Source organism: Impatiens glandulifera, chromosome 3 (genome assembly GCF_907164915.1).
Source record: "Impatiens glandulifera chromosome 3, dImpGla2.1, whole genome shotgun sequence".
Classification (NCBI taxonomy): domain Eukaryota; kingdom Viridiplantae; phylum Streptophyta; class Magnoliopsida; order Ericales; family Balsaminaceae; genus Impatiens; species Impatiens glandulifera.
In genome coordinates, this window is record NC_061864.1 from 61,745,877 (window position 1) to 61,759,514 (window position 13,638).

A 13,638-nucleotide genomic window follows, 5' to 3' on the forward strand; every position below is an offset into this window, starting at 1 on the left:
AGTGACAAAATAGTCATTTGAACTTGTATGGGTAATATGTATATGAAGGAATCCTAAGATTTTGAAATTCAAAAGAGGAGTTAGTAATTTACATAAAAGTCCTTCTTCCCGCTTATATCTATGTTATTAGTACAAGACCCACTTTGTGTTCATTTACATTGAAAATCCCTCCAAAATAAAGGTTCTGGTTTTTCTTGGGAATCACCCTTTGAGTTCCCTAGACTTTTGATACATTTATGAAGTGGCCCCATAACTTCTTTTTTCTTGCTAAAGGACATAAAAGATTTTAACCACACGTCCACAGAAAAAAGAAAAAAAAACTTATGTCCCCTCCTATCAAGGTTTTGGACAAGAATTGGTCTTCTTTGAATTTGGGTTATTTGAAAACAATAATTGAAGTAATCAAATCACACAAGTTCAAACAAGCTCTTGGAGGTTAGTTTGGAGTTTGTTTGATTTTTGGGTTTTAGATTTTTTTTTAAGAATATTTACTTACAACTTAACCATTATTTCATTCATTTACTCACTCTTTTTATTTATTAAAATATAAAAATTATAATTATTTATAATTAATTTATCTAAGTGAGGGAAAACAAATTAATAAGGGTATTTTGGTCAATGAACTCAAAAAAAAAATCATCCAAATTTTTTTTTTTGAAAAGAAACATGATAAAAACAAAAAAAACTCTTTCCTCTATCAAGCTTTTCATGTAGGATTTTATATGGAAAATAGTCATGTGTGTGTGTTGTGGGGTTTGTATGGTTCTTGATTTTTTATGTTATTCTAAGTGATTGTTGATTTTTGATTATTTGTAAAAGAAAAATATTCAATGTTTGATTTTAAAAAGAAAAATAGATTGTTTAAGTTTATCTATAATTTTTTCCTTCATATAAATTTTAATTAATGAATAAAATGTTTTATTGAAAAGTAATTTTTTATAAGAATCCCAAATATCCACACCAAACAAGTTTCTGATTTATTTAATTATTTTAAAACTTGTGTTATGAAAATGTTGTTAGTAAAATGACTAAATTATTTTTAATATTTAATTTTTTTTTACAAAATAATATTTAATTTATATTTTTGAATTACAATATTAAATAAGTGATAGTCGATGAGAAAGTGAAAATAACCACATATAAAACAAGCTCCAAACAAGCTCTTAGAGTGGTTGAAAGCCCATATGGAAAGAGTAATTAAAGGTACTACTCTTATTACTGTAAATGGTATCCCACATATGACCTCACTTGTCAAACCAAACAAGGAATATGTTTAGTTTAGCAAAAAGATAAAATCAAATAAGGAATATGTTTGTGTTCTTTTAAAACATTAGAAAGAAAAAAGGAATAATTTTAGAATATTTGCATTTGTTAGTACTTAGTATGATAGTCTTGTAGAAACTTTCTTTAATGTATTTGTCAATTTTAGAATCACATAATTCATAAAATTGTAATATTGTCCCATTTAAAACATATAATACAAATAGGTTAATGTCTCATAATGATTCTAGAATAGTGCTAGATTATTTTAAAATAAATAAATTATTGTGTAAAAAAATCATGCTAAAAAGAAGAGTAAGCAAACAAACCATATTGCAAGATCAATAGTGGGGACAGTTTCTTATCTTGATTATTAATGTTTATTAATGGAGGCACTATTAGCTTTGATTATCAAAATCTCTGTTTAGATTTCATCAACTTTTAAATTTTGAAATGAAGTTATAACCAATTTTCAAGATTAAAATTAGTAGATATGAAATTAACCCATTTTCTTCGTTGATTGATCATTTTTGTTTTCTTCAGAATTACCAAAATTTGGTAAATTTTGATTCAATACATTTGTATAGCAAGATTTCTCATAATTTATCAAGTTTACTTTCAAAAAAACATTTTAATATCACTAAACTCTTGATAGCCAAAAAAAATGAAATGACTCACTAGAAACCACAAGCATCTATCAAAATTTCAGTGATCACAAGTTGGTCAGTTTTTATTTTTTTAATTTTTTTTAAATATATAATATATTTAATAGGAGAATAAATTATTAGGGGAGAGAATTTGAGAAAGGGAATAAGAGAACAAATGAGGTGCCGCAATCTAATTGACTAAAAAAATAAAATAATTTATCAATTTTATCTTATTTTTCACATTTTTTCATTAGTAATAACATTTTTTCATTAGTAATAACATTTTATTCCCTCCCACATTCCCACATTCCCTCGTCGCGTAGTAATTTGCATTCTGCATGTTTATAAAATGACTTTAAAATAAAATAAAGTAACGAAGAATCATATGAGTGGTCTAGTATTTACCGTCGGCTCATTTAAAATATAAATAATGAGGGAATGACTTGTCACTATATCACTTGCTGGAAAAATGATAAAGGTTGAGGAAAGAAGAGAAAGAATTTGTTAATTTTTCAACTAATCAAATTTTGTCATGTAATTCTCTCAAATTCCTTCTAAAAAAATTATTTTCTCAAATTATTTCTCTCTTTCCCCCTATATATTAATAATTTCACACAAAATTAATGTCCAATTTAATATTTGGATAGATTAACAAATGTAATGTCTACAATAAATATTTTTTATTTTCTGTTAAAAACAAAATAATAATAATAATTTAAAAATTAGATATTTTGAATGTTAATTAAAAGGAGGTTATAAATTTCAATATTTTAAGTTCATTCATATGTGCAAAATTTGTTCGTCTATAATAACATTAGTCTATTCAAGTTCGAATCGTATTTGTCATGTTATTTATATAAAACTCTATATTGACTTTAATAAATAATTTTTATTATATTAATATTTGTATTTGATCTTAATTACGACGAATCAAATATTTTTCGGTTTAGAATCGGCAATTTAAATTGGTTTGAATGTGCAAAATCTGCCATAATATTTAGTAAAATTCATTTGAATTTGAACTTTACCACTACCCAGATGTAAATCTTTTGCAAAATATGTTGAACCTTTGTCTAATTTTATAATGAATTTTTGTAGCTAAGATGATTCATTAAATTTATTGCACTGGCTTTGTTCTTTAGATTAATGTAACATATATTATATATTGGCCTTTAAAACAAAAGGATATATATTTTTTTATATTTTTAATTTTCAACTAAGAAGACCTTTAAAGAATAAATTTATATTCAGTATGTTTTGTGTATTTATAAATAAGATTTATGGGCTTTATATCATACTAGTTAATGGGCTTTTTGAACTCATTGAAAGTTCAATCATTAAATGGTTATTATTTATTAATCAATTTTGAATGTCAAGGTTATGCTATTTTATTCTTTGGGATAACTAGGAAACAATTAAGAGATTATTATATTACTAGGTTTAAGTTCAGTCTAACAAAAATAAAATTATTATCTATAAAATATTTGTGTATTCTAACTTTTAAAATTAATAATATTTTATATTAATAATTAGGAAGATAATCAAGCCACCACATTGACAAATATTACAACAGATTTAGCTTACACATTCAAAATAATTTCAATCCTTATGTAGTTCAAAACAGAAATATTGTCTGAGAAAACAAAAATATATAGACTAAAGAAAGATAGACAAAATAATTTTGCATTTACCCTCTCTAGCCTGACGACAACAAGAGCGGGATATCCCCAGCTTTCTTGAGAGGTTTTGGCGTCGAATCCGTCATGTGACAAATTCAGTACCTAGCTAAATGGTTAAGTGTTTGCGGGATATTTGTTTAACCCTTATGGTCACGTTTTTTTTTTCAAAAAAAAAATCATTTTTCATTTAAACTTTGGTTAGATGCATTGTGTTTCCAAAACATGCCATTATGAAGATTTAAGATAGGAAACAATAGATATTTAAAACAAAATTATATATAATAACAATGGGAAGTGACTTATTTTTCAATTTAAGACTTACCTAAACCATATAACTATATTAGAAACCATATTTATATTACATTTTATAATACATTATTCATAAAATTATATTTATGTTATGCCATGAAAAAATTACAATGATCTAAAACATAGTATGATAAAAAAAAAAACTCTAAAGCAATGCATATACCAAATAAAAAATAAAAAAATCTGTTAGTTTTATTTAAGTTAATTATTAAAGTATCTTTAACATTAATATTTTAAAATAATATCTTTTAATCGAAGTTATCTATTATTATTGTGGGGATTGTGTTAACTCTCTACCATGAATAGGCCCAAGTTTTGTAAAACTTGAAATAAAAATAACAATATATAATTTTAATATTTTAATTGAAAATATAAATAACAATCTAATAAATAATTGTTTAATGATGTGGTGTAAACAAAGTCAAAAAGTCACGGAATTCTTTTCCTATTGACAATTGTGATGAGATGAGATTTCAACAAAATATCATTTAAAAGTTATTTTATTCTTTTTTTTTTAAGAACTTGCAGTATATTCATATAAAAATGAAACAAAATGAAAAATAAAAGCGGAAAATAAAATAATCGCATAGACAGAGTATGGATGATCATTTGAAATTATTCGCATTTTAATTATGAAAGATTAGAAACTAATAATGTAACATAAAGATAATGTGAAATTTAGTGTTTGTTTGTATATTCAAATTGGATCAAAAAATAATATTTTTTATTTCAGTGAAGAATAAAAAAAGATCTTCCCAAGAGATCTTTGTTTGAATCTTTCTTAAAGCCACTTACTTTAGGACAAATTAGAGAATAAATAAATAAATAAATCAAACTCTTAATCAAGATTAAGACAATCAATCCTTCAATGTAAATCCAAAGATAAAACTAATCATAATCATGTATAAGAAAATGTCCAAATTTACCCTCACACAATTAGTAGCTATCATATATTAGCTTGTATATATACTGGGAAGAAGGGGTAAGTAATAGATAATTAATATATATTACTAAAAATGTAAATATTAATAAGATAGATATTTTATTTACTTACAATAATTTCAACGCATATGAAATATATTGGTAACAATAATTCAATATCAATCATGTTTGTCTTTATTGTTTAATAAACTGTATAGAAAAAGATAACAATGCAATAATTTCAAAATAATTTAGTTAGAAATTTTGATAGTTAAAACTATCTTTTTTTCTGAAATTATTTGTTTCAAATTTTTATTAAGTTGACAAAAAAAAAAATCCATTTATCCCTATTTTATCATTTTTTTAATTAGCTCTACCATATTTTCCTTCCTTTTCTATTTGTGTTGTTGTAAAAGACAAATATTTTTATTACTTTATAGTTATCCTATTGGCAATAAATTATGAATACATGAACATGAGTTAAATATTACAACTCAAATGATATATATAAACATAATAATACAATTCAAGAGTTCAAAAAACAATAAATATTTGAGAATATGATGTAATAAGGTTCAAGTTCTCTTTTAATTCTCTTTTGAAATACGCAAGATGAATTTTTCTATTTAGATTTGGTATGATATTGATTTTTATTTTTTATTTAAAATTCAAAATTTTACATTCTTTCACTCCATAATCTCATGGTTCATTTTATTGATCATTAAAATACCAAACCTCTACTTTTTACTTCATTTATTAAGAGGATATAATGATTATTACACTTTTACTATTTTTTTAAAAATAAATTAAGTCAAATAAAGATTTTATACAAAACTTAGATAAAATCCAGAATCAATCAAGCTTATAGGTGCTGGTTTGAGTTTGATATTTAAATTTTTATGGATTTATACCTAAAACTTAATAATCACTTCATATATCTAATTATTCTTTTTTAGCTATTAAAATTATTCTTTATTAACTTAAAAGAAAAAAATATATATTATAGAAGTTTTGGTATTTAACCCTACAAAAACTTATTTTTAAAATTTTTCTATCAAACATATTTATTTTAAGAAAAATTTAAAAAAATCAATTCCTCAAAATTATTGTTTTTTGTGCATAAGACCTTATTTTCTTTAAATTTAAAAAAAAATTAAAATAAAATTAATTTTCAACGTAAAAAACTCATTTAAATGTATGTACTTATATAACTAGTTGAATTAGATGTACGAATTAATTGATTCATCTAGCCTAGCCTTGGTTAGTAACCATGTTTAATTATTTTTTTAAAATTTAATATTTATTAATTTAATATTTATTTTTTCTCTTTTTTTTTTTATTATTAATTAATTAATTAATTTATTTTCTTTTTTTTTTATTTCTTTTTATTTTGTCTATTTTTTTATTAATTAATTAATTTATTTATCTTTTTTTTATTATTTCTTTTTTTATTTAATTAATATTTTTTTATTTTTTTTATTAATTTATTTTTTTTGTATTAACATTATTTTAAAATTAATTAGTCTCCTCTAGACTAATAGTGGAATATTGTAATGTATTCAGTAATTCAATATTTTGATACTCTAATATTTTTATATTTTGTTCAAGTATTTTTATTAAATAATTATTTGTATAATCTTTTTTCAAAAATTTTTATTTGCGGTGCAAACTATTCTTTCAAAATTAAACACATTATGTATTCGTCATATTTATGCAAATTAAGAGTAAAAATCACAAAAGAAGACAAATGAATATTTTGTTCTAAAAATTAACTAATTAAATATTATAGTAAAAAACACTATATACGTTACAATGTTCAAGTATTAATCCTTAAAACTAAAAGAGATTAAATAATTTTAAAATAATCTAGTAAAAAACAAAATAATAGAAAAAAATTAAAATTAAAAAATTAAATAACAAAAGAAAAAAAAGGCAAAAGAAAATAAATGACTTAATTAATTTATAAAAAAATAGACTAAAGAAAAAATAGTAAAAAAGATATAAATAAATTAATTAATTAATAAAAAGAAGAAGGAGAGAAAGAAAAAATAAATATTAAATAATAAATATTAATTAAAAAAAATAATCATGATCAATAATAAAAATTAAAAAATTAAATAACAAAAGAAGAAAGGACAAAAAGAAATAAATGACTTAATTAATTTATAAAAAAGAAATAGACTAAAGAAAAAATAATAAAAAATATATAAATAAATTAATTAATTAATAAAAAGAAGAAGGAGAGGGAAAAAATAAATATTAAATAACAAATATTAATTAAAAAATAAATAATCATGGTCAATAATAAAGAATAAATGAACCAATTTTTAATAATAAATATATTTAAATAAAATTTTATTAGTTTATAAAATAATTATACAAGTATAAATGAGTTTTTTTATTATTATTATTTTTTATTTTATTTATATATATTAATACTCTTTAAGTTTTTTTTATTAAAAATAATTATTATTTTTTCTCCTAAATTAAAAAAAAAAATCTGAACAAAGACCATTTTAGGAATTCATCTTGATTAATTTAGGTAATTTAGTCAACCCAAATCAAACCTAAACTAAGAATGGTTGGTGGTATCATATTTATCTAATATTTACCCATATTGAGTAAATGTAGCAAAAATTTACACTCAAACTTTTAACATGTATACATTTATTACATCTAACTTTATTTTCATAAATTTTTACAATGAAACTCGTCATAATAAGTCATCAATTCAAACTCATTTAAATAAATTTACAAAATTTGGTCTTCATAAGAATATATCATTAATATTTAAGAAAATCAATATAAAAAATAATTTACAAGGACTGAAATTGATTATGTTTAAATACTTTAGACCCCATATTGATATTCTTCACTAAAAAAATAATAACCGTATAAAAAGAGCACCTCTTCCAATATCTAATATCTCGATTAACAACTAGCCATGACTTCCGCCGCCGCCGCCGCCGCCGCCGACTCGGATTCCGGCGCTCGACATGTAACCTCCGGTTCGGTATCCGAAGCAACAGATCCAGCCGGACCAGCCGCTCAAGGTACTACAACCTCTACTAAATCCGAATCCGAAGCAACAGATCTATCCACCGCTCAACCGTCCTCCGCCGACCAGACCGATGAAAACGCCGGCGAAAATGAAAAGGTAAATTTCTGATTATTTATTGATTTCGCAAGTTGAATCTGAAATTTTCTGATATATGGAATCATTTGAAACATGAACAAACTTAACAATTAGAGTCTTAAGCTTGATTTCTAACTGAAAAGGTTAAACAGTATTATTTAGAAAGTTTAAGTTGCATCGGGGTTCTAAATGAGAGCCGAAAAAGCTTACTTTAGCATATATTCGGGTTCGAACTCGGTTTAAAATTTTATATTAAAGCTCGAGTCAACGAGTTCGAGTTCGGTCTATTTAGTTCGTTTAGATACTGAAAGAAAGAAGGGCGAGCTACTTGTTTCGCTTATATTCGGGCTCGAATTTTATATTAAAACTCGAGTAAGACTCCTTTAGCATATATTCTAGCTGGAGTAAGTTCTATTTATTTCTTTTAGATACTAAAAGAAGAGTTTACTTTAGGTGAAATGTTTCTTAATAGACATTAATATATTAATTTTGTGTAATTTTTTTAAATTTTAAATGAGCTCGAGATTAACTCGTTAATAATAACTTACTAGTTCGATAATTTTATTTATTTATTAAAATATCTCTATGTTAATTTTTGTACCTAAATTCGTTCATGTTATGAAATAAATTAAAATACTTTTTATTTTATTTTAATATTTGTGTATACTTGTTAAGATTTTTTTTTATTTGATTTGTATTGATCATTAGAGTGGTATTATATTTTTCTACTTTTTACATCTATTTATCATATTACATTGAATTTTATAAAAGAAAAAAGAAAACATGATTTGATAATTTATAAATTATAAAATTAAATTATATTTTAGATTATAATTTGAATCATTATTAGCTGGTACCACCTTTATAATCTCAGGCCGTATTTTCTTTGAGTTTTTAAAAAAAAATCCAATTTAAATTAATTTAAAAAAAATTAATTCTCAATAATTAAATTACTTATTTCATTAATCAAAATATTAAAATATCTTCTATTTTAAAATATTATTTTTTATTTTATTTATATATATCAATACTTTTTAAGTCTTTTTATCAAAAATAATTATCACTTTTTCAAAATTATCATCAATCATTATTTTTTTCTCCTTCTAAATTTTAAAAAAACTTCAATCCAAACAAATCCTTAATAAGTTTGAATTAAAATTGAACCTTACGTATTTTATCTATTAAAAAAAATATAGATATTTTTTGAGCTACATCAATAAGTTAGCTTCAATTATTAATTAATAATGATATAGGATATTCTAGGTCTTGTGGTCACTTTATAAAATGTATTTTTTTTTTTGATTATGATACTTTTGGTCTTAGTAAAGAGGAGTATTTTCACAGAAAATATGAATAAATTTCTATTTTTATTTTAATTGTAAAAATCATTATTTTTTAATTTAATAAAAAAAATTAAGTTTGTTACAGAATTATTGTAGTAAAATATTTTCTTTTACATATTTTTAAAAGTAATACAGTATAAGATAAAGGTATTGTAATATAAATAATTTTGGTAGGACCAAAATTAACTTTTATATTTGTAAGTATTTGAGAATGAACTTACAAATCTATTCAGAAATTCTCTACGGGACAAATATTCTTGAGAAAAATAAATAAAAAATAAAAATACATATCACCTGGTTTTCACTATGTGGTTGAAATTTTGTTCTAATCCATAAATTTATATTATTTTAATATTCTCCTTTTATTAAATTGAAAATTTTAATTTTTAGATTCGATAGATTATTTAAAATTAAGCATCGTAACAGAAGTCAAATTCATTTATTTTTATAATTCTTAATTCTATCTTTTAGTTTTGGGATGTAATTTTAAATATTTATTTTTTATATTTTTTAAATAAAAATATTATATTATTATATTATTTACACCACAATATAATTTATTTTTTAAATTTTAAAAGTCAATATTTTATTTTATTTTAATTTTAAAGTTAGAACTAATATTTTTTTTAATTTTTATTCAGAATGACCCTATAACAACTCTAGACTTATTGTTATAATATTATATATTGAATTAAATTAATATTTTAATAATATAAATAATATATATAAATTATTTTTATTATATTTTGTATAAAATATTATTATTATTATTATTTTAAGAAACGCATGTTTTTTTGTTTGGTTTTGTTGTTTAGTAAAAATTAAAACTGACAAGACAGCTAGGAACTGTGCATTTTTGTAGGTGGAAGAATCAAACAAAAAAATAAAATAATTAATTTAATTATTCTTGGATTTTTGTGTTTGTTTGAATAATTATCTCTGCATTATTTTATAAAATCAAATAATTAAGAATTTTAATTTATATTTATAATTATAATTGTATAAACTAATATATTATTAAAATTGATAGATAAAAAGTAGTATATTGATTAATAATTAAATTAATTTAAATAAAAAAAGTGATAAATTAAAATAATATAATTTTACAAAATAATAATTGAAAACAAAATAAAAGGTAAAACATGTGAAGAAGGGCTTAGAAATTAGAATACTCTGTCCACTTTACTATCGGTCGGTCGCTCTATTGAGAAGTGAATCTCTCGCCGATCAATTCCTTTCCCGATGATCGTTATCTCTCGCCGGATGATTTCCTTCTAGGTTACACTAACCTTTCATGGTTTGCTTCTTCTTTCTAGGTTCTCAATTTCACGGATTTTCCATTTTTCAGTTTCCATTTTCATTCATCCAATCCATGCATTCATTTTGCTTACTCTGATCTGTCTCCTTTGAAACTTTCATTCTCTTGTTGTTTAATCGGAGTTAATTTGTCTTTTTGATTGTTAACATCGCGAAAAATCGCTGATTTGTCATGAAGTTAGGTAGTATTCACAATACTGATGCTTTCCTTGTTGGGTTCCAGATCACATGATTTATGGGGATTGTTTTTGATTTTCAACAGATTCATTAGTTAATCATAATAATCATACTTCTTGTTTCTGTAATTTTCCCTGTTTTTAGTAATCAATGTATACATGTTAATTAGGGTTTGTCATTCACGATTTTGATTGATTGACCAAATCTTGTTGTTTTCTCTATTGTTTTAGATTCAGATTGTTTAATGGAGTTATATAGAAAATTGAATGTAATCTCTTCTCTGAAAAATAAAATATTGACAGCATTGTTTGTTAGTGTTAAAATCTCCATATTTTCTACATGTTACATTATTGGCTTCATTGAATTGACCCATGAGAACCACCATTATTGCAACAGTTTCTAGTTTTTACATTGATTTAGTTTTTGTCTCCTTCTTTGTTTTTTGGACATATTTCTCAGCTTTAACTTTCAATTATTATTTTTATCTCATTTCCTTGTCTTATTAACCCTAGTTCAAGAAGCTTTGTTGAACATAACATTCTTCTGGACTCAAATTCAATGAAAATCACTACTAGGGTCTTGTTTGATCTTATGTTGTTTCAATAACCAAATAGTTATTTTCAATTTATCTTTGGTTGATGTAGATTGTTGAAAATCAGGTTATTTGTGATTCTTTGGGTAGAAAAGTTGTTAGAGATATAGACAAATAATGTTTTTTGTTTGTTTTCATTTTGAAAATAGAGAGTATCTCTATTTTGGTATTGTATTTGAACAATGTGATTGTTGAGTAGATTGTTAATTGGATGGCGGGTTATTTGAAATTAATCTCAAATGTGATTGTTGAGTAGATTGTTAATTGGATGGCGGGTTATTTGAAATTAATCTCAAATAGCCAACATTGAACCATGCGATCATTTAACTTTGTTATTAGTGAGAAGCATTTCGTGAATCATATATCTCTCAATCTGTTTGCAAATATGTGATGAAGCCTGTTTTGTTCAGATTGTAATAAAACCCAAGTGAGCATTATATCTCCAACACTATATGCTATATAATCTATAACACTATATGCAAATATTCAAATATATAATTTATTTGTCTTGTATCATATTCTGCTTATTCTATATTATGTTTCAATAATGCTAAACTCTAATGATAGCTAATGCAGAAATTGAGGCACACAAGCAGTAGTAGGGAAACTCCAAACAATATGGAAGAATATGCTCACGCATCATACGTTGGGATCGGAGAATCAACACGATCACCTCATTCCCACAATGCAGCAAAAGTGACTGTTTTACCCCTCATATTCCTTATTTTCTACGAAGTCTCCGGCGGTCCCTTTGGGGTTGAGGATACTGTTGGGGCAGCTGGCCCTCTCCTTGCCTTAATCGGTTTCTTAGTCTTCCCCTTCATATGGAGCGTGCCAGAAGCTCTAATAACTGCTGAATTGGGCACCATGTTCCCTGAAGACGGCGGTTATGTCGTTTGGGTTTCATCGGCTCTAGGCCCGTTTTGGGGTTTTCAACAGGGTTGGATGAAATGGCTTAGTGGAGTAATTGATAACGCTCTATACCCGGTTTTGTTCCTTGATTATTTGAAATCAGGAATCCCGGTTCTTGCTAGCGGTTATCCTAGGACTCTAGCGGTTTGGGGTTTGACTGCGGTTCTCACCTTCATGAACTATCGGGGTTTAACAATCGTTGGTTGGGTTGCTGTTCTCATGGGATCGATTTCGTTGCTTCCGTTTGTAGTTATGATGTTCATCTCGATCCCGAAGTTGAAACCTGAGAGATGGTTATTGATCGATATCGATAACGTTAATTGGAGTTTATACCTCAATACCCTCTTTTGGAATTTGAATTATTGGGATTCGATAAGTACTTTGGGAGGGGAGATTCGAAATCCTAAGAAGAATTTACCTCGCGCGCTTTTCTTTGCGTTGATATTAGTGGTGTGTTCATATTTCTTCCCGATACTATGTGGGACCGGTGCGATTGCGGTCGATCGCGATGTTTGGACTGACGGTTATTTCTCCGACGTCGCGAAAATACTAGGAGGGGCTTGGTTGAGTTGGTGGGTGCAAGGATCAGCCGCGATGTCGAACATGGGAATGTTTGTGGCCGAAATGAGCGGAGACTCGTTTCAGCTTTTGGGTATGGCCGAAAGAGGTTTGTTACCAGAGTTCTTTGCGAAGCGTTCGCGATACGGGACACCTTTGATCGGGATCTTGTTTTCGGCATCAGGTGTGATTTTGCTATCTTGGTTGAGTTTTCAGGAGATTGTGGCTGCGGAGAATTTCTTGTACTGTTTCGGGATGTTTTTGGAGTTTATATCGTTCATACGTCTACGGATTAAGCATCCAAATCTGGCTCGACCTTATAAGATTCCAGGGGGGACGGTTGTGGCGGTTATGATTTGTATTCCTCCGACGGTTTTGATCTGTATCGTTTTGGCTTTGTCGTCTCTTAAGGTTTTCGTTGTTAGTACTGTTGCAATTATTGTTGGATTGATTATTCATCCTTGTTTGAAGTTTGTGGAGAAGAAGAAGTGGGTTAAGTTTTCGATTAGGGAGGATCTTCCTGATCTTCCCGGGGAGAGTTCCGAATCGTTGATTCGATGAGTTCTCGATTGAATGGAAGTAATGACACGACATGATAAGTAAAATTGTTGTTGTTTTCAAGAGAGTTCGTGCATGTATATGGTTAGATGAAAATGGATTCGTTTTTTCTTATGGATTTTGTTTGATTTGGTCACAATTGTAGTATTATTAACAGTTAAATGACCTTTTCCGAAAAGATGTTTTAAACTTTTGGATCAAATGTTTAGTGTAATGAGTATATTTTAAG

At 25.3% G+C, this 13,638-nt stretch overlaps 1 protein-coding gene across 5 annotated transcripts; it reads left to right on the plus strand.

Annotated features, from left to right (window-relative positions):
- Positions 1-7,740: 7,740 nt before the first annotated feature.
- LOC124930920 (probable polyamine transporter At1g31830) lies at positions 7,741-13,638 on the plus strand. Of its 5 annotated transcripts, none has more exons than XM_047471291.1 (2): positions 7,741-7,973; positions 11,949-13,638. In XM_047471291.1, the coding sequence occupies exons 1-2, from the start codon at positions 7,761-7,763 to the stop codon at positions 13,410-13,412; spliced, it is 1,677 nt and encodes a 558-aa protein (XP_047327247.1). In that variant the 5' UTR covers positions 7,741-7,760; the 3' UTR covers positions 13,413-13,638. The 5 variants fall into 5 exon arrangements, with proteins under 5 accessions (XP_047327247.1, XP_047327248.1, XP_047327250.1 ...); XM_047471292.1 differs by having other exon boundaries at positions 11,958-13,638; XM_047471294.1 differs by lacking the exon at positions 7,741-7,973 and adding an exon at positions 10,464-10,592 and having other exon boundaries at positions 11,958-13,638.